Source organism: Anomaloglossus baeobatrachus, chromosome 6 (assembly GCF_048569485.1).
Source record: "Anomaloglossus baeobatrachus isolate aAnoBae1 chromosome 6, aAnoBae1.hap1, whole genome shotgun sequence".
In the NCBI taxonomy this organism is placed as follows: Eukaryota; Metazoa; Chordata; class Amphibia; order Anura; family Aromobatidae; genus Anomaloglossus; species Anomaloglossus baeobatrachus.
Genome location: NC_134358.1, coordinates 214,606,368 through 214,628,752, shown reverse-complemented (window position 1 = coordinate 214,628,752; position 22,385 = coordinate 214,606,368). Strand labels below are relative to the sequence as shown.

General features: G+C 42.0%; 1 protein-coding gene across 1 annotated transcript in view; it reads left to right on the top strand.

Annotated features, from left to right (window-relative positions):
* SCGN (secretagogin, EF-hand calcium binding protein) overlaps window positions 1–22,385 on the top strand; it is a 130,106-nt gene that overhangs the window by 86,526 nt on the left and 21,195 nt on the right. Inside the window, exons 4-8 of the mRNA XM_075316429.1 lie at window positions 8,395–8,484; window positions 9,494–9,550; window positions 16,593–16,670; window positions 18,629–18,684; window positions 21,559–21,604. Of these exons, the coding sequence (XP_075172544.1) occupies window positions 8,395–8,484; window positions 9,494–9,550; window positions 16,593–16,670; window positions 18,629–18,684; window positions 21,559–21,604 (327 nt within the window). The remainder of the gene's footprint in view (window positions 1–8,394; window positions 8,485–9,493; window positions 9,551–16,592; window positions 16,671–18,628; window positions 18,685–21,558; window positions 21,605–22,385) is intronic.

Below are 22,385 nucleotides of genomic sequence, written 5' to 3'. Positions count from 1 at the left end.
GGGGTGAGTGTGCAAGCAGCAGATACGAGGGGTGGGGGTGCGGGTGGCAGATCGCGGCGGAGGGCAGCGGATCGGGAGGTGTGGGGCTGAGGGTGCGGGTGGCAGATCGCGGCGGAGGGCAACGGCGGCGGATCGGGAGGTGTGGGGGTGAGGGTGCGGGTGGCAGATCGCGGCGGAGGGCAGCGGCGGATCGGGAGGTGTGGGGGTGAGGGTGCGGGCAGCAGATACGAGGGGTGGGGATGCGGGTGGCAGATCGCGGCGGAGGGCAGCGGCGGCGGATCGGGAGGCCGGTTTCATACAGTGCAATGGCAGCGCTGCAACTTCCGGGTCTCATGCTCCGGTCTCATAACAGCATGGGACCGGAGCTTGTCGCCCTGCCATTGCACTGTGTACACTCACTGTGCTGGCGTGCTGCAGGGACGATGAGGGGGGCGGTCACCGGCAACAGGTACACTGTGATTGGAGAAATCGGTCACAAGGCCGATCTCTCCAATCAGAGTTATTGGAGCTGGGGGAGGGTGATCCAGTGAGGTCACCCAGCTCCAGCCAATGGCCAGTGCTATAGCTGCACTGGCCAGGGCTGGATTTCAATGTTTCAGTCACTTTAAGTGGCTGGAACATTACAGTGGCTGTGATTGGTTGAGCAGCGTTCGTCAGCCAATCACAGCCTCCGTAGGTCCGGGGAGGAGGCACCACCCCTCCTGAGGTCAGGTACAGGTCCCCTCCTCCCCGAATCTGCGGTTTATGTTAACCGATCGCTGTCACCGGAGGCTCCGGTGCCGCGATTCCGCCATGACGGAAAGATCCGTCCTTGGTCGTTAAGGCCCAGGACGCAAGGACGGATCTTTCCGTCCATGGTCGTGAAGGTGTTAAAGTAAAATCTCCTTCCCCTCCTATACCTTCACTCTCCTGTCCAGCATCAGTTGTTCCCGTCACTGTCAGTCATATGGTATTAAATGATTTTTCTACAGTTTTTAAAAATTATTACTAAAGGAGCCCTGCTTCCCCATACAGATCTCATCCCATGTGGTCTCTTTCCCCTGCAGATCCCATCCCATTATGGCCTCTTTCCCCTGCAGATCCCATCCCATTATGGCCTCTTTCCCCTGCAGATCCATCCCATTATGGCCTCTTTCCCCTACAGATCCCATCCCATTATGGCTTCTTTCCCTTGCAGATCTCATCCCATTATGGCCTCTTTCCCCAGCAGATCTCATCCCATGTGCTCCTTTTCCCCTGCAGATCCTGTCCCATATGGCTCCTTTTCCCATATAGCTCCCATCTTATGTGGCCTCTCCCCATATAGCCACATACAGCTCCTATCTTATATGGCCTTCTCTCCCCATATAGCCACATACAGCTCCTATCTTATATGGCCTTCTCTCCCCATATAGCCACATATAGCTGCCATCTTATATGGCCTCCTCTCCCCATATAGCTGCCATCTTATATGGCCTCCTCTCCCCATATAACTGCCATCTTATATGGCCTCCTCTCCCCATATAGCCACATATAGCTGCCATCTTAATGCGGCTCCTCTCCCTGCTCCCCTGCTTCTTCGGCCCACAGAACGCTTACCTGCTCCAGGCACCGGCAGCTTCTCCTCTGTCTTCCGTCCTCCTCCATGGCACTCTGCAGGCAGGCACACTGACGTTGACAGATGGCAGGAGGAGGAGCTATCTCCCCACGCTGCCGTGACCTCTGCAGTGTCAGTGCGTTGCTGCACACCGGGTCAGGGAGCAGACAGGCTTCATTGTGCCCGGAAGTGCGTCGCAGAGGTACGGGGATTCATTTGTGTTAGAGTCTTAAAGACACTAACACAAATGAATACAGTGAACCGGATCGCCGCATCTGTTTCTTGCCGGTTCGGGGAACCTGCTGCTATTTTAACAACCGGTTCTCCAGAACCGGACAGAACCGGCTGAATCCCACCCCTGAGTACACCACCTTGGAAAAGTAAGATTTTAATCAATTTCTCACAGAATACAAAAGCAGTTTCCAAAATTTTGACGAGACTGGGTTTCAGATAACATTTCTTTAAACCCATAACATGAAAGTAAGATTAATAATAGAACATTCATTACAAAATCTTCCATATTACTCAAATTAGTTGATGCAAAAATGAATACATCCCACATCAACAACCACCACATCTAGCATTTGTATGACCTACATGAGATTTAAGGACAGTACCAAGTCTTGGTATGTAATGAACAAGTAGGTCAAATATTGTAACAATTATCTTTTTTCATACTTCAAGAATGATCTCTTTGAGAGACTGGATGGAGAGTGATGACAGATCTCTTCAGAATTCCCCATAGGTGTTTTGTTGGGTTAAGATTAAGAGATATACTCCTCCATTGAATCCCTTTCATCCTATTCTGCTTCAGAATTGCAACACATATGTGTTTGGATAATCGAAATGTTAGATAATTGCATGTCTACCAAGAGCATGGAGTGATAGTAGCATCTTCTCTTTCAATATAGAGCAGTACATCTATGAATTAATGATACCATCAATGCAATGAAGCTTTTCGACACCAGAAGCCCTCATGCAGCCACACATAAGGACACTGCCACCACCATGTTTTGCTATAGACACTATTCATTTTTGTAAATTAATTTTTTCAAATGCATGGTGCCTACCGTGAAATATGGTTATGATTCAGTGGCCAAGTACAGTTAGGTCCAGAAATATTTGGACAGTGACAGAATCTTTGTGATTTGTCCTCTGCATGTCACTATTTTTTATTTAAAATGAATGAACTGAGTGGCAATTGAAGTGGAGACTTTCATGTTTAATTAAAGGGGTTAGACAAAAATATCCTGTGACACATTTACGAATTGTAATCATTTTTTTTTTAGAAAACCTCCTCATTTCAGAGGCTCAAAAGTAATTGGACAAATTTACTTTACCATAAACAAAATGTTAATTTTTGTAGAGAATCCTTTTGCAGGTAATGACTGCCTGAAGTCTGGAAGCCATGGATGTCACCAAATGCTGGATTTCCTCCTTGTTGATGCTTTGCCATGCTTTTTCTGCAGTTGACTTCAGTTGTTGATTGTTTGTGGGTCTTTCTGCCTAACATTTTGTCTTAGACATGTGAAATGTATTTTTGATGGGGATGAGATCTGGAGATTGAATCTGCCATTGCAGATTATGCCACTTCTTTGCCTAATAAAATCCTTGATTGCTTTCACAGTATGTTAGAAAGTAGAAAGTACAGGCCTGTACACATCAGAATTCATCTACCTCCTTCTGTCTTCGGTCAAATCATCAATAAAAACTAATGACCCAGTGCTATTGGAAGCCATGCATGCCAATGCTATTGCACTGCCTCCACCATGTTTTACAGAGGAGGTGGTATGCTTTGGATCATGAGCCGCTCCAAGCCTTCTCCATATTTTCTTATTGCCATCATTCTGGTACAGGTTGAGCTTAGTTTTATCTAAAGACTACTTTCCCAGAACTGGGCTAGCTTCTTTTGATGATTTTTTTGGCAAAGTTTAATCTGTCCTTTCTATTTTTAAGGCTGATTAATGATTTGAACCTAGTAGAGTATGATCTGTATTTTCTCTCATGAAGTCTTCTCTTTATGGTAGACTTAGATATGAAACACCTACTTCCTAGAGAGTTTTCTTAACTTGAATGGATGTTGTGAAGGAGTTTTTCTTTACCATGGAAAAAATTTTGTCATCATCCACCACAGTAGCCTTCCATGAACGTCCAGGCCTGAGTTCTCAAGCTCACCAATGCACTCTTTTTTTTTTTTTTTGCAGTGTTGAGCCACTCTTAACATCTCTGTGATCTGCTGATGGATTTCTACTTTTTTCAGCTTAATGATGGTTTGTTTCTTTTCCATTAAGAGTGCAACAGCTTCCAAATGAGAATGCCACACCTGGAATCAGCTCCAGACCATTTACCTGCTTAATTGATGATGGATTAGCAATGGAATAGCTAATGCAGCCCATTAAATTGCTTTTGAGATAATTGTCCAATTATTTTTGTTCCCTTGAAAAAGATGCAGCTACATATTAAAAAGCTGTAATTCTAATCCCTTCAACCAGGATGTTAATACCCTTAAAGCTGAGTCTGAATTTTATGCCCGTATTGATTATATATATATATATATATATATATATATATATATATATATATAATATTATATCTTGAATATATATAAATGGCTAAAATGTCAAAACTTGTGTACCTGTCCAAATATTTCTGGACCTAACTGTATGTTTCCTAATCTGAACCCAGTCAAACACCTATAGGGAATTCTGATGAGACAATTTGAGCATCACACTCCACTGAGCACCCAGGCTCTAAAATAGGTCATTGTTAAAGAATGGAATAAGATAGATGTAGCTATATGTCGGTAACTTGTTAATTCCATGCCTAGAAAACTTGATGGTGTCCTTAAAAATCATGCAGGTCATACAAAATAATATAGTAGCTTTATATATGGGGTGTATTACTTTTTTGCATCAAATAATATTATTAAACTTTACTTTTTATGTTATGGATTAAAAAGAAATGAAAAATGAAACTCACTCTGGTGTAAATATTGGAAATTGTTCTTGTATTTAGTGAGATATTGATTAAAATCTTACTTTTCAAAGGGGCTGTACTCATTTATGCTGAGCAATGTACATCTGTAAAATAAATCCTAACCATATGACATCAAAATAATTATCCATAAAGAAGAAAATATAATTATACTTTTCCTTATAAAACTTTGCACAAATATGATTCCTTTGAGTAATCAGAACAATTCTTTAACAACCTTCTTCATGCCATTTGTCGAAAAAATATTTCAAGTGATCTGATACTGGCAACATTTTATATAAATACTTTTAAGGTAACTTTGCTCATAATAAGCATATTTTATTATATGACATATGTTGCTCTGCTTTTTCTGCCTCAACAACTATTCTTAAAGTAAAAAAAACTCATGAAGCTGCCAAAAAGTGACTAATGCAGAAGACCTAAAGCTGCGGCTTTGACAAGAGACAGACAGCACTTATGCCCCCTATTCACCAGACCATTTCCAGCAGCTGTTCTGTAGCTGCATTTACTTATTATCTGAAATACTCAAGGGGACAAACATGCCCAAATCTTGACATAAAATAAACATTATCTTCAGGTGCAGAGAAGCATTTTTATGCCTCAGCAGACTTTACGCTTGCTTTTGAAGGTCTGGAGACAATCTAAAAGCAACAAAATAATAGTCAGTCTCCATATTCTGTTTAGATAACTTATTTAAGAGGGTCTAATTTTAGGAAATAATACAGTTTAAATGATTTAGCAAATAATCAAAGTGTTATAAGGCACTGTTCATATGTCAATGTTTAAGATTTTTCTATTTAGAACAAACAAATGAAAGAGACACAAGGAATTGGGATCCTGTGCATTCTCGTTTCATACAATCTGTCTGATTTACATTTGGTGTCCGTTTTTTTTAGAAAAGTCCTGCATGCAGAAATGTTCTTTAGATCTAAAACTAAACAACAAACAGTAACCTGAGGGACCCCAACTAAATTAATGGAGCCCCTTCTGTATGAAAACTAATGCACAGGATCCTAATTCCTTTTGTGTCATCTTTTTAGAATAGACAAATTGAATAGTAAAATGGAAAGTGAACAGAGAATTATATGAACGCATCCAACAATCCTTACCATTGTTATATTTATATTCCAAAGTAATCCAAGAAGGAGAAGCAGACCGCCAACAACCATGTTATCAAAGATTTTAACAATGGTTTATGAATCCACAATAGTTTACAATAAAAGCATAAATATAAATGTATGGGGATAGTTGGGTGCAAAAAGACTAGGAAACCTGACGGTAATATCCTGATAACTATAGCATACTGGATCACATTATAAGAATTGGGGTACAAATAAAAGCACCAATATATTGTAGGACATAACATCTATCTCAAAGTTGACATGGTCAATGTTTCTTTAATAGACCACCAAATAAATATTAGCAGTATAGGTCAATCATCTACCTAACTCCAGTTTATGATCAAAAGTTATCTATGTCTTTTTGTAGTATGTTGTTATTGAAAGCTGATTGTGAATTCTGTAATATAATTTTTTGTTATTGGATGCATAGACTTGGTCCGGTATTACAAGAGACTAGAGATGAGAGAACCCAAACTTAATGTTTGGGGTTCGTACCAAATACAGACTACAATATAGTCAGTGTTTGAGTTCGGAGTTTGGGTGACTTACTGTACTGACTACTCAAGCGAGCATCACTGTGCTCGGGTACGCTCGGTGCTCGGGCCAGCGCGAGCCACTTGCAGTGTTCGAATGGCTCGCGCTGGGGGTAACAACAAAGTTATTGGATGTTATGTGTACAAAGAAAAAAACCTGCCCTCCTCCGGAAATGCATGTGGGCGGAGAGCTGAACTGCCCAGTCAGTGACATCTAATGGGGTTCAGGTCACGTTCCGATCTAGAACAGAACTTTATCTAAAGTACAGCTGAACCCGCGAAACCCGATCTTCCACAGGTCCACTCAACTCTACAAGAAACATCCAATAAAGTCATAATCAAGCAAAAAATATGAAATTAGTGACTGTGCAACCCTGTTATTATTCAATTTACATTTATGGCTCTTTAGAGTAAAAGAGGACATGAACTTTACAGTAGTTCCATCTATTAGATGTAGCAATCATAAAAGTCAATATTGACCCTTTACCAAGACATGCCATATGACTGAAGTTAAAAAGCCTAACCAGACATTTTATTTGCATACATGTGTTTCAAGGTGTTTGCTACAAATTAGTGCAAATCAGGAAATCTGATTTAGCTAGGTGAGAGGCCTCTGACTATAGGGCTAAGGGCTCTTTTCCACTTGCGTACCGCTTTACCGCTTCTGATGCGGGATCATCGGAAGGGATATGTCCCTGTGCTGCGGTGTCAGCTGAGGGTCATGCGACTGTGATACGATCTTGCGATTGCATCCCAGGAACGGAGAAGATGGAGGGAACACTTTCTCCCTATCTCCTCCATTGTCTGTCTCTGCGTGCGCCGCACTTCAGTCGCATAACATGAGAGTGCAGTGTGATTTTACACACACGTGAGCCAAGTCTCAGTGCAAATCGCAGCATGCTGCAATTGCACCGAGAGCCCGATTCATGTGGAGAAAAAGCGGGACAGATTAAACTGTCTCATTGATTAACACTGGTGCGAGTGCGATTCGATTTTTTTTCGGATCGAACTCGCACCAGGAAATCGCAGATGGAAAAGAGCCTTTAACAAGAATGTTTTTCCTTATTGAGAGTGCCAAGCCAGTGTTAGGAGACTAAAGAGGGCTTTACACGCTGCAACATCGCTAGCAATGTCGCGAGCGATAGCACCTGCCCACGTCGGTGGCGCGTCACGGGGTGATCGCTGCCGTAGTGAACAATATCGCTACGGCAGCGTCACACGCAATTACCTGTTCACCGACTTCGCTGTTGCCACCGAACAATCTCTCCTTTAAGGGGGAGGTTTGTTCGGCGTCACAGCGGCGTCATTAAGCGGCCACCCAATAGAAGCGGAGAGGCGGAGATGAGCGGACGGAGCATCCTGCCCACCTCCTTCCTTCCTCATTGCCGGCGGCCGCAGGTACAATGTCGTTCCTCATTCCTGCGGTGTCACACATAGCGATATGTGTTGCCGCAGGAATGACAAAAAACCTGCGTTCCAAATGAGGAACGATTGGTAAAAATGAACGACGTGTACACGACGAACAATTTGACACCTTTTTGCGATAGTTACTGATCGCAAAAAGGTGTCACACATAACGACATTGCTAATGAGGCATCACCAACACCGTGACCCCAACGATATCTCGTTGTGTGTAAATGGGCCTTTATAGGCCATACAAATCTCCTCTGGGATATTATATATGCAAATAGCCTTTTTTAAAAGAGCGCTTGAACACTAGTGCTACCTATTGGATGTAGCAGTCTTAAAAGTCAATATCAATTTGCTCTCACCTAGCCAAATCAAATCTCCTTCTTTGTACTGATGAGAGGCAAACAGACCAAAACAAATATCTGCAAATAAAGTGTCTGATTTGGCTCCTTATCCTAAGTCATGTGGCAAGGCTTTTTAAAGTGTCCAAATTGGGACTGCTACATCCAGTAGGAGGCACTAGAGTTCAAGTCTTCTTCCATTCTATTTGCATATTTGATTTCCAGAGGTCAATTGCATGTGGCCTACAAGTCTCCTCATGCTGGCTTAGCACTCTTTACAAGGAGAAATGATTCAGAGTAGACAATCAATCTATATTTTAAAACCATACACTGTATTATTTGGTGTCTTAAAATTACACAAACAAGGATATTTATGTGTTTGAAGAAGTCTTTCCTCTAACATTATTTTTTTGCTACAGCTTGCCAACATGATTTTACCAGAGGATGAAAACTTTCTGTTACTTTTCCGTAGAGAAACTCCTTTGGATAATAGTGTGGAGTTTATGCGGGTAGGTTTGCCTAACATGGTCCTGTCTGTAAATGTACCGTATGTTATTTCTACATTCATTAACAGTTTAAGAAAATTATTGTAAATTGACATTTAAAGGGATCCTGACATTTTCATTTTTGATATTTAACTGCACCCAATCTGTTTTAAATGATCTAATGTGCATCACTAATATGGTTTTAAAAGTAAAAAATTCCATGTATCTGTCTTAAAAATAAAATACTTTATATGCTTAGATGAATACCTTAGGTGTCAGTCATGGGGTGGATATTTTGCTGGGATCATTCACTGTCACTCAAGTTCAGGCATGATTCTTTTATGAACTTGGACACGCCCCCGCATTGTAATTGTTTACACCACAGGTCCTTCAATGTCACTTCTCTCATGACCTCCGCACATTACAGTCACATGATTGTGACATCAGCACAGGTCCTTCACCACCACTTCTCCAGTGCTGAGCTCCAAAGCTTAGCATTGGAAAAGTGGTAGTGAAGGACCTATGCTGATGTCACAATCATGTGACTGTAGTGGGCAGAGCTTAGCAGAGAAGTGATAGGAAAGGACCTGTGGTAATTAGCGAAGAGAAGTGGTGTTGAAGGACCTATGCTGAAGTCACGATCATGTGACTGTAATTGGTGGAGCTCAGCAGAGAAGTGATGATGAAGGACCTGTGGTGTAAACAATTACAATACTGGGAGCATGTCAAAGTTCATAAAAGGATCCTGCCTCAACTTGAGTGACTGTGACTGATCCCAGCAAAAGTGACGCCCCTATGACTGAAACTTAAGGTCTGTACTACATCAAAAACCGACATGACAGTTTCCCTTTAAAGGAGAGTGTTGTTCAGAGATAACAAAAAAGGGGAGGAGAGGGATGTCTTTCATTTTCAGAAACAGGACCACACTTGTCCAAGGAAGGATAGGTTTTGTTAGTTAAATCTATTAAAATATATGTTTTATTTATATTTTACAAAACACGATATGACAAAACAGATTTTTTTTTTTCTTCAGATTTGGCGAAAATATGATGAAGACAGCAGTGGGTTTATTTCTGCTGTGGAACTCAGGGTATTTACCTGTCACATTATTTTCTATTTGTGTTTTATTGTTCAATAATACAATAGACAGATTATGAAAATTCTATTCTAATCAGTCATTAACTCAGTAACAACCAAGTATCATACATTTACAAATACTTGCTTCCAGGCTTTAACCCACAATATTTATATTATTGGGTTGATGTAAATACTGCCTAAAAATGACAAAGTGTTCTAGTGATGATACCTTTATTAACTAATCAGAAAAAATACTGTATATTTCGAAGCTTTCAGAGAACAAAGGCTCTTTCATCAGGCAGGATTACAAGTACCCGATGAAGGCATTTCCATTGGTAAACCTGCCTGATGAAGGAGGCTTTGTGCTCTTGTACCGCTTCTGCAGCAGTCGGACTGCTCGGATCCGAGGTTGCCGTGGTTCGAGGGTCTCCGGACCCGGGTGCTTGGGGTCACCCGAAAATGAAAGGGGGTTATTTACAGGGGATTAATGTGCGTGACGCCACCCGTGGTTCACGGTAAGGGGAGTACCGCCACTGCCGATGAGAGTACCCAGGGGAAATGGAGCGATACAGCCAGATGACGTTCCCTCTATGGGTAGGGGAGGCCACGGGACTCAGGATAGTGAAGTGTAGAGGAGTGTAGTGCAGATTGGATGCAGGGGAAGGCAGCGTACTCACTCAGGCCGTGTTGGTGTTGATGTGACCATAAAGCAGACTCTGACACAGTAGTAAACCAAGTAAACCAAGTCTCTGGGTACCGCTGCCACTTCAGAGGAGCTCGTCCGGGAGTCAGCTCCTGTTGGTATTGCTGATGGTCTGTCACCTGCCTCCATGTACTAGAATTTAGATGTTCTGAGAGACCCCTCAGCCTGTAGCTTTCAGGGTCCCGCTCCCTATGGTTAGTTAGAGGAGCTGTGCCTTCGATGGCGGACACTTGAGATCTCAGTGGGCTGCATAAGCTGGAAAGCCCTATCCCCCTCATTGTGTTGATGCCTTCGATCTCTGAGCTCTTGGGGAAAGTTCATAAAGAGGCTATCCTCCACAGGTTAATTATCAGGTTGCGTGAAGCTACTCCCTGATCTAGGGTCCAGTACCCCGCCATGCTCACTACCGGTTCGGTTACTAGATTTTCCGGTGCTGACCGTTCTCCCAAACTAGGTCTGGCACCCCTTTCTATTACCCTGCGTCCGGGTCTCCGACTCCTCCGGTCCCAGACCACCGTCTGCGACCTAGCCAATGTCTCCCAGGGAGCTCCAACTCCCTCCAACTCCTCAGTTTCTGAGAGCTACTTCTCAACTGACCCAGCCCCTCCCACCAGTCTGTCTGACCCCTAGGCGCGTGGCCCTGTTCCAGCTAGGATTTGAATTCTGATGGAGCAATAACAAAGATTAGGATCCTAGAACCATGGGGGGTTGAGCTCTGCACCAAAAGAGAAAGGAGTGCAGTACCCTGTGACACCCTGACTAGTTTAGGGGTGCCACACTCTGAAATCTTACAAATATAATTTTTCTGGTTAGACAATAAAGGTATCACTCCTTGAAGACTTTTGTCATTTTAGGGCATAAAAGTATTTATGTCGATTTCTCTGGCTAATATGGTACCACAATATAATATAAATTTTGGCTGACATAAAGCAAAGCCTCAAGCAGCCATATTACTGTGTAAGGAAGTGAACTTGATGCTGTTGCATTCCTTCCCTTGAAGAGACCGTTCGCGATTTTGTATTGTTGTGTAACATAATGTGAATTATGTCCTGCCTCTTTTGTGAATAATGTGTCGTGAAATGTGAACTGTGATGTAAAGTGTGATATAGTCTGTGAAGTGTATAATGTACAGTAAGATAATAGGTTATGATGTAAATTGCATAGCACTCCTAAAGTAACCAGACCATAGAGTAAGAGATAGGTTTTGGGACTTGCCCTCAATGGAAGGGGTTAGATGAAAGAGAAAGTGACGGTTTCCTTTTAGCTAAATTAATGAAGATCTAGTGAGCGTGAAATACCGATAGTCTGTAGTCCGTGAAGGTCGTATACAGTGGGTGACTTGTGGCAGAAAAGGAAAGGAGGCTGTAGTCGAAATAGAATGATCTTTAAGTACTGACCAAGACACAGAACCATAGAACATGCTGAACTTAGAGACTGGCCTACAAAGTGACCCAGATAGATGGGTCCAGAGAACGGGACTTTAATGACTAGGTCTCAAGCCTTCACCTGAAAAGTAACAGGTCTAAAAAAACTGTGACCTGAGCACAGTTGACTTTCCTGGGAGGATTCTCTCAAAATGTAGGACAGTACATGACTCTACTCTGGAAATACTAGCTACTCGTTACCCACTTCTCCAAGAGGAGAAGAGACATGGATACGGAAGTGTCTGGGAGCACAAGGCACTACTCAGGCCATAGGCACAGAATCCCTGACCCCCTCCTCTATGAGATAGCTGGATGTGAAGCCACTGGAAGAGAAGGTAACTGTCACGAACTGGTCTGCAGCATTAGGATCATCTGTGCTGGGACTCACATGACCAGTAAAATCAGAAACAATGCAGGGGGACTGAGAATGAGTCTGAATATGCCTTGTACAATTGAAACGCACTGGAAGACACGTGCCTGCTATCTGGTGTGTAAAGTTGTTGTAGACGATGATCAGCTGAGCAAAGTACTGTTTAAAATGAACAAATTGTCATCTGGTCCTGGCCAGCTGACGTCAGTGGCAACATGTGAACTGGACAGGTTCACAGCCCACACCAAACAAGTCCACACACCCAGCCAGGATTAGCTCTTTCATGTAGCATGTCGGGGCATCTGGAGGGATTCCCTCGTCCACGATTGCTGCCCCGCAGTCTGCAAATGAAAAAATAAACACGTTATAACTGCTGAAAAGTCAGGAGGCAAAAAACAAAACAATTGGTGGGTTATTAAAGGGGTTCTCCAGTGTAAAATTTGTAGCTTCTCTCTACAGGATAGGTATTAACTTACTGATCATCAGAGCAAGGAATTTTTTCTCTCTATAGAATGGAACGATAGTGTACATACCTGACTGCGGCTCTACTCATTCCAATGAGGCTACTGAATGCTGCGTTTGGCTTTTTGCAGCAGCCCTAAAGAGAACAAGTGGAGTGGTGGTTGGGCTTGTGCACTTAAGCTCCTTTCTAACTGAGATAAAAGTTTCTTGTTGGGGATAAAAGTTCCTAGTTTATCTGATTGGTGGGGGCCCTAGTCATCAATAAGTCATCATCTATCCTATGGGTAGGTGACAACTTGTTTTCTTTGGAAAACCACTTTAAGGTCCATCAGTGTGGGGTTAAAATTAATTCTGTATCATTCTGACGCTTCTAGGATACATGGTCATTATATAATATTAGCATTAGATACAGGAATCTTGTTTGATGATACGCAGTGATGCTTCAGTTCAGGGAGGCAGACTAAAGGCCCCGTCACACTAAGCAACATCGCTAGCAACATCGCTGCTAACGAACAACTTTTGTGACGTTGCTAGCGATGTTGCTGTGTGTGACATCCAGCAACAACCTGGCCCCTGCTGTGAGGTCGTTGGTTGTTGCTGAATGTCCTGGGCCATTTTTTAGTTGTTACTGTCCCGCTGTGAAGCACAGATCGCTGTGTGTGACAGCGAGACAGCAACAACTAAATGTGCAGGCAGCAGGAGCCGGCTTCTGCGGAGGCTGGTAACCAATGTAAACATCGGGTAACCAAGAAGCCCTGTCCTTGGTTACCCGATATTTACCTTTGATACCAGCCTCCGCCGCTCTCACTGTCAGTGCCGACTCCTGCTGTGTGCACATTTAGCTGCAGCACACATCGGGTTAATTAACCCCATGTGTGCTGTAACTAGGAGAGCAAGGAGCCAGCGCTAAGCATTGTGCGCTGCTCCCTGCTCTGTGCACATGTAGCTGCAGCACACATCGGGAAATTAACCCCATGTGTGCTGTAACTAGGAGAGCAGGGAGCCAGCGCTCAGTGTGCGCTGCTCCCTGCTCTCTGCACATGTAGCTACAGCACACATCGGGAAATTAACCCGATGTGTGCTGTAACTAGGAGAGCAGGGAGCCAGCGCTAAGCAGTGTGCGCATTTCCCTGCTCTCTGCACATGTAGCTGCAGGACACATCGGGTTAATTAACCCCGATGTGTGCTGTAGCTAGGAGAGCAGGGAGCCAGCGCTAAGCATTGTGCGCTGCTCCCTGCTCTCTGCACATGTAGCTACAGCACACATCGGGAAATTAACCCCATGTGTGCTGTAACTAGGAGAGCAGGGAGCCAGCGCTCAGTGTGCGCTGCTCCCTGCTCTCTGCACGTGTAGCTCCGTGCGGTGGTAACCAAGGTAAATATCGGGTTGGTTACCCGATATTTACCTTAGTTACCAAGCGCAGCATCTTCCACGCGGCGCTGGGGGCTTGTCACTGGTTGCTGGTGAGCTTACCAGCAACTTGTGTAGCCACGCTCCAGCGATCCCTGCCAGGTCAGGTTGCTGGTGGGATCGCTGGAGCGTTGCAGTGTGACATCTCACCAGCAACCTCCTAGCAACTTACCAGCGATCCCTATCGTTGTTAGGATCGCTGGTAAGTTGCTTAGTGTGACTGGACCTTAATGCCAGTTTTTGGTCGGTCATCTCCTTGAAAATCAAAGCAGTTCACCAAAGCTTTTTTAAATGTATCTCAATCTAAAACATTGTCTGAATCAGGAGACAAGAAGAGCAGAATAACAACGTCTGTGTGGCACAAACAAATTAAAGTCAACTTATATCAATGTAAGAAAAAATATCCACCTTTCTTTTGCTCTCTCTTGTCTCTTCTCATAGCACGTGGCTATGAACTGGAGTTGGTGGGTAGACTCTAATGGATGATGTCATGAACTGTGCCAGATTTCAATGGATGATGTCATAAACTGTGTCAGATTGCTCCATTTATTTAGTGCTGATAATGATAACACTAGAGGGAAGCAGTAGTTGGATAATCATAATTTGCCATCACCACTGTGAGTACAGAATGGCTAACACTTCCAATCACGGATGTAGGGATGACAAGAAGTCAGGACTGAATAATGTTACTGCCGCATCAGGCTAAGAAACACGTATTATAGTGAATAAACTAAAAAGAAATAAAGAAAAAGAAAAGTCCTTTATTTACTTTAAGGCGGGCTTTGCACATTACGACATCGCATGCCGATGCTGCGATGCCGAGCGCGATAGTCCCCGCCCCCGTCGCAGCAGCGATATCTTGTGATAGCTGCCGTAGCGAATATTATCGCTATGGCAGCTTCACATGCACTCACCTGTCCTGCGACGTCGCTCTAGCCGGAGAACCGCCTCCTTCCTAAGGGGCGGGCCATGCGGTGTCACAGTGATGTCACACAGCAGGCGGCCAATAGCAACGGAGGGGCGGAGATGAGCAGGATGTAAACATCCCGCCCACCTCCATCCTTCCGCATTGCCGGCCTGAGCTGCGGTGACGCAGGTAAGGAGATGTTCCTTGCTCCTGCGGCTTTACACATAGAGATGTGTGCTGCCGCAGGAACGAGAAACAACATCGTACCTGTCGCTGCACCGGCATTATGGAAATGTCGGAGAATACACCAATGATACGATAACGACGATTTTGCGCTCATACATCGTATCAAAGAAGTTTTACACACTACAACATCGCAAGTGACGCCGGAAGTGCGTCACTTTCGATTTGACCCCACCGACATCGCACCTGTGATGTCGTAGTGTGCAAAGCCGCTCTAAGACCTAACATCAGCTTAGTACAAAAATAAGCAAACAATAAATAAAATAGCGTTTCCAGACACAATGCTAATTAATTTCCGTAACAAAATCCCCATTAGATACATTTCTAATCTAATATTGGTCTCATATTATTAATATGAGAAATATAAATGTTTAGTGATTACAACGGAAAAAGACATCCATTAGGAAAGTAAGCACATTGCCCAACGGAAACATTACTGTCCACTTAGGGGATGTTTTGTACAGAGCTTTAGCAAATGAAAAGAAATGATATTTTACATTGCACAGTCTGGCCGTAGAATAATGCCAGTGTTGACTGGGTACCCGACTGGCACATACCTAATAAGCATTCTCGCTTATCTATACACATCATCTCAGTCATAAAGGCTGTGAAGAAAACATTACCTGTATCTGATTGATTCCGACACATATTATTTATTGAAATTAACATGTTATAATAAAATCATCTCACTGCCAGAGACAGCGCCACATAAAATAATATGTTGTCCTTACCCCAGGTGAATCACTCCATAAATTGAATGCACCTCGATCAACAATACAATGTCCATAAATAAATGCTTTTTTTGTATAACATGTATTATACGAACACTTATTTATTAGCTTACATGTAACACTGGTGTAGCACATCAAGGTTTGCAGGAACAATAGTTAAACGGATAGTATATTAATATTTAATTACTGGATGCAGTGTTTTTCTTTTAATTCTCTTTTAGCAGCCATTCAATTTTATTCCCCAATGTAATCATGATTTTTTTCTTTTTTCGTTCCTGGGGGGTACACTCCAGATATGTACAGTGTAGTAAGACAAGTGGGGTTAATGTCACAATACAGCAACACTATCTATAATGCTGAATAGGGCAAATGAATATCATAAGGGGGAGGTCTTTGCTCATAGGTACCCCTCTATTAGCCTGAGCACAGAATTAATATCATACAGAGTCTTCTACATCTTCATTCAGCGGATCGTTCAAAGGACGCATATTTCATTGTCATCCATTATATTTTGGACATTTGTGATCCCTTACATTTTCCCCGGGAGATATCAGCTGTTTATCAAATATTTCAGCACAGTGATCGATTGCTAGGGTGGCTGCATTCTGAAAGGGAATTAAAATTAAAAACATAAATACCGTAATACTGTATATATAAAGATTTCATGTATTATTAGATGGCTGTAGTCTACTTAGACCAAGTAACACTTGTGGTTGCTATAGTATAGTCATATTGGTGAGAATAACAAATGTTCTGAAGATTTCAATTTGCCACATTTATTATATTTATTCCTTCTTATACCAGAATTTCCTGCAAGATCTCTTCTCACAACATAAAAAACACATCACTGGTGATAAACTGGATGAATACACTGATACAATGGTAAGTGGTGATATTATTATTATTAGTGTTGCCTATCTATATTTAGAGAATCCATTTTGACTTGTATTTTAAGGGCTTCCTTCTATAAGATCAGTGCTTCCTAACCTGTGCCCCGCATCGTATGCCCATGATGTAGCTCGCAGGTCCATGATGTGACTCGCGGCTGTCTGCCGGCTTTGTGCCTTAGTACCTGGTTTAGAAAACAGCTATGAAGAGCAGGTCTGTTGTATTAAACTAGTGGTGGAATCACAAATTTGGTCTTTGCAAGAATAACCTGAAAAATGAAGACAAGATACTCTTTGACAACACTTTTAACAGAAAGTGAATGTCCACCATTTCATACCATATTATTTTTAATTCATGTATTTCCTAATATATTTTTATATGAGAATTTAGTTAAAGTTGATTTTCCTCAACTTCACGGTTCCACATGATTTCGGACACTTTGAGATTCAATTCATGATTCGCCTCCCAAAAAATTGCACTATTTCCCACACTGCAGAAGCAAAGTTGAGTTGGCTAATGTCATTCTGTATGGCCCCATTAGCATCCCTATAATGCATTGTAGTGGTGACATCTGGCAGATTATACTGGTGCTGAGCAAGGTCAGTTTTCCTGGTGGAGCACAGTCAGGCACAGGATTTTCAGTTTGTACGGCTGAATCAATTTCCATCTCCAGATTCCATGGGTATACATGTCATATTGAAAATGTCCTCTTTCTCTTTTTAAATATTGAGCTCAAACTTAAAGCCACTTTACACGCTGCGATCCCCTAGCGATATCGCTAGCGAGCGCACCCGCCCCCGTCGTTTTTGCGTCATGGGCAAATCGCTGCCCGTGATGCACAATATCGTTAGGCCCCGTCACACATACTTACCTTCCCTGCGACGTCGCTGTGGCCGGCGAACCGCCTCCTTTCTAAGGGGGCGGTTTGTGCGACGTCACAACGACGTCACACAGCAGGCGGCCAATAGAAGCGGAGGGGCGGAGAGCAGCCGAAGGAAAGACACGCCCACCTCGTTGCCGGAGGACGCAGGTAAGCTGTTGTTCGTCGTTCCTGGGGTGTCACACGTAGCGATGTGTACTGCCTCAGGAACGACGACATCTCGTTAGCGATGTCGCTGCGTATAAAGCGGCCTTTAGACGCCAGAAATTGAATATATATTGGGAAAATTCATTGAAGCCGACAAATTTGAATTTCAAACCTTCCACTCATCTCTAATTTTTTATGCCAGTTAGAGCTCTGTTTTTCCTATGCAGAAATTCATATCTTTGGTATTGACATAGTGTTATGTGTTGAAATCTGGCTGCATTTAGTCACCATCAATAAAAAGACTATTACGCAGAATTTTGGATATGGATATTTATAGGAAGGCTACTATAGAACTATCATTGCTAACGTCTTCACAAAAAGCCGGAAGCTTAATATGTATTTCCAACATTGTGAATGTTCACCTCTGTCTCGGCCTTGTAATTTGTGAGGGGCTAAGAGGTCAGACCGCCACCAATCAGAAAGCTTTCACCTATCCTATGGGTAGGTAATAATTTTTATTGTTGGGATTAGCCTTTAATCGTACTAATCGTTTTAGTTTAGATTGATAGCCCCTGGACATGGCACAGAGAGTGACTTCATTTACTTTTTGAGACAGCATAGTACTTTTATAAAAGCAGAATGCTAAACCCATTTTAACTCCTTGCATATTTATTGATGTCTAATATGTAAGGCCATCCACTAAAAGCATGTCTGTGTAGCACCCATAATAGCCATTCATTTTCTTCCAACCTTTCACATCCACTGCCATTAGTAGAAATACACATTTTTATAGATATTAGTATGGGATATAACTAATAAATTACCATGAAATGTTTTAAATTTTACAGACATTGGGCTTGTGCATATCCTTTTATTTTTCTTATTAGCTGAAGATGCAATGACTCACAATGTTTACTTGCTTTAGATGAAACTATTCGACAAGAATAAAGATGGCCGTTTGGACCTGAATGACTTAGCAAAGTAAGTGTCTTACACCATTGTGTCATCCCATTTACAGTATTAAGACAGAGACGTCACTCAGAGCTCATGTGAAGAAGTCTTATTAGACTTGTGATAAAAGATGGAACATGATGTAAAAGCTTTCTTTATATAAGAGATTGTTTATAACGATAGTATTAAAACATTCAATTGGATTTCCTCTATGACAACCTTGCTTTTCCATTTACAAGGATGTGTTTGTAAAGATTTTACAGTCTCGGTAATTATTTCATCAAGTTGTATATACTCTATTTACATATCAGATAAAGCCAAGTGGAATTTGACATATGTCATGTTTTCTATATTGCCTAACAGAACAGTTATTTTCCATTTTGTAACACTGAAATGGTTCTCTGCCCAACTAATAAAATATATCTGTACTCATAAATGTTCTCGTTCTCATAAATATTTTTTACTACCTATATTGTTCCCTAATTAAAATCACATATAAAAACATCTGATAGCAATCTGATGTTTTGCACGCACCCATAGACTCGAATGGGTGTGCGCTATCCAATATATGCTGCCAATCACAGAATGCAGAATTTTTTTTTTCTCCTACCAACTTGGTATAAAAAAAAAACACTAATCGTCACTGCCCCATAATATAACATTGGAGTGAGTGGTATTCAATAAAATATCAGATATCACTAGTTTGAGTTATACGCTGGCTATACCCTACTGTTAGCGATCCCTCAGCTATCAGAGTAGACTGGTATCGGAAGAAGACTCATTAACTTCTATGGGAAGATTTTATATACGTGCTGTGTGAACTGTGCAGAATTAATTGTGCAGAGAGGGGGGAGGATGGGCGAATATTAACTATTCGTGTTCAGATTATTCGTAACAAATCCGAAAGTACGAGTCTGGTATTAGTCACAAAAAACAAACCTAATGCAAGTCAATGGGGAACCCGAGTATTTTTCATGAAGATTTCCGCTCAGTTTCCCCATTGTCCGCATTAAGGTCCGCTATTCATGACAAATATCAGAATTGTACTTTGGGATTTGTTACGAATAATTCGAACACGAATAGTTAGTATTCTCATCACTAATTATCACCTGTTTTATCTTTCTTCAGGTTTATAATAAAAGGTATTATCTTTTATTGTAATCCTACATGTGATAATCAAGAGAATGCTTTGGACAGATAGTCTCCACAATACAGTAAGGGTACCATCACACTAAACGACGTATCAGCGATTCCGACCACGATATGACCTGGTCAGGATTGCTGGTACATCACTACAGGGTCGCTAGTGAGCTGTCAAACAGTCAGATCTTCCCAATGACGCAGCAACGATATGGCGGTCACTGGGACCCTGTCACATAGCACGATTCAAATCTTGATTAGTAACATAGGCGTGCATCTACATTGCCTTTTCCGCGCCCCCTCTGCTCCGATTGGTGGTCGTAACTGCGTTGTGACTGGGCGGTCTTGCCTTTAGAGAAGGCAACATAATAGTGCTTCCATCCTTGTCCATCCTACAGTCTCGATGCAGAATGGACTGTATTACGATCTGCTGCTACACGCGGTCCAGGACAATTGAATTCAGCCCTCTGAAATGTACTGCGATCTACAAGCCAGAACAGAAGATGGAAGCAGCCAATCCGAACGCAGTAGCGATCACCAATCAGAACAGAGAGGGCGCAGAAAACAACAAAGATGGACGCCTACGTGAGTCGTGCACTAGGTAGTTGGGTAAGGTGTCAAACACAGCGATGCGTGCTGCCCTGCCGGAGCCCGATGACCAAAAAATGAACCAGAACCGTGTGTAACGATCAGCGATTTCACAGCAGGGGCCAGGTCGCTGCTTCGTGTCACACACAGCGAGATCGCTGATGAGGTCACTGATACGTCACAAAACCTGTAACTCAGCAGTGATCTCGCTATGTGAGAAGTACCCCTAAGAGGCAGCCACTTATCAGGCTCAGTGGATGGTTTGCAAATAGTCAATGTTTTAGGATAATTTTCAAGATAACAAAGAAAATATGAAAAAATAAATGCAACAAAATTAAAGAAAATCTAAGTTAAATTTAGGGCTGAGGTAATTCTTGACTCTGTGTAGACAATGCAGAGCTCTTGGGTCAAGTGTTCACCCCATAGGATTAGATGTATAGAGAGATTCTTCATTGCTGTCCCAATTTTCTCCTTACTTCTCTCCATGTAATATTTTAGAAATATATTACACCTTGAATTACACTATATACCGTACTAAATTAGGAATGCCCATGTAACAAGTTACAATCAGTTCACAATAAAATCTTCTCAATTTAGGATTTCTACTAATTTTAATGTAAAATTGAGTATAGTATTAAATGCTTTAACATGAAGATGTTTCATTGTTTTTTCGAAATTAAAAATATTGGGGAGATATATTAAGTTAAATGAGCCTGAATAAAGATGTCATTTACGCTAAAAAATAGTTTTTCATGACTTGCACCATATCTATTGTCTTAGACACTATTTTCGCTGGTTTGGTTTACTAGAAAAAGGCCCAACGTGCATCACCATGGGCCATCTTTTTCTTTATGCAAATATCACACACAAAGTAAGCCAACTGCTAGGTATAAACTTAGACTAGACAGTATTAGTATACGCCAGATTAATCAGACAGCATAAGACACTATGATAAGTCATATTTTAATCTGTCTCGTCTAAGTTTCTACTTTCTAAGAATTAGAAATCATTGATTAACGTGCCTCATTGTGTATTAATACTGCACCCTAGTAGGTCAGATTGTTTTTATAGTGTACGGCCAAAGAACCCATACAAAAGTAACTAATGTCCAGCTCTGCAACAGAGAAACACATGTTATCTTCAATACTTAAAATACTGTACATATTTTTTTTTCAGGATACTGGCACTTCAAGAGAATTTTCTTCTTCAGTTTAAAATGGATGTAAGTATTTATGAACTGGTGGTATCCCAGTTTGCTTTTACTTTTGGGAAGGAAGGAGCCCCTAACCAATGTGGCATTTAATAATGTATCATAATTACAGATTTTCCTCCTGTACTTGTTAGTGAATCCTTTCCACAAAAGAACAGTTGATGGAGGAGCCTTGGACCATATTGGTCCATCTGACGAATAATCTCAGAAGGACAGAAAATGAAAAACAAAATATTTGTAAAACTTCAAAGCAAAGATCCCTATTGTCTCCACTTCGATGGTAAAAGAATCCAAGGGGAAGAGTATCAAGTAGTTCTGCTGAAAAATACCCCAACCGAAATCAAACTCGGTATTCTGAAATGTGAGAATTGTTCTGTCACGGCTATTCACAAGGAACTACATCAGCTAATTGATGAATACGACGCTTGGGAAAATATTCGCATGATAATCTGCGACACGGCAGTAGTAAATACTGGTCGTTTGAACGGGATTTTAACGCTGATCCAGGATGATGCCTTGAGAAAGGGCTTTCAGAAGCCACAATACATTGGCTGTCAACACCATGTACTCGTCCTCCTACTGAAGCACGTCATGAATTTCCTTATTCCAGAGTCAACGAAGAAACCAGAACTCAATTATTTCTTCATTGACAAATGAACAGAAAACTATGACTCACTTCAGATTGATTACCACCAAGTTGCAACAGATGATGTCAACACAGGCGAGAATCCTGGATGGCGAGATGATTTCAAGTTCTTATATGAACTATGTCAGGCATATCGTCATTACAAAA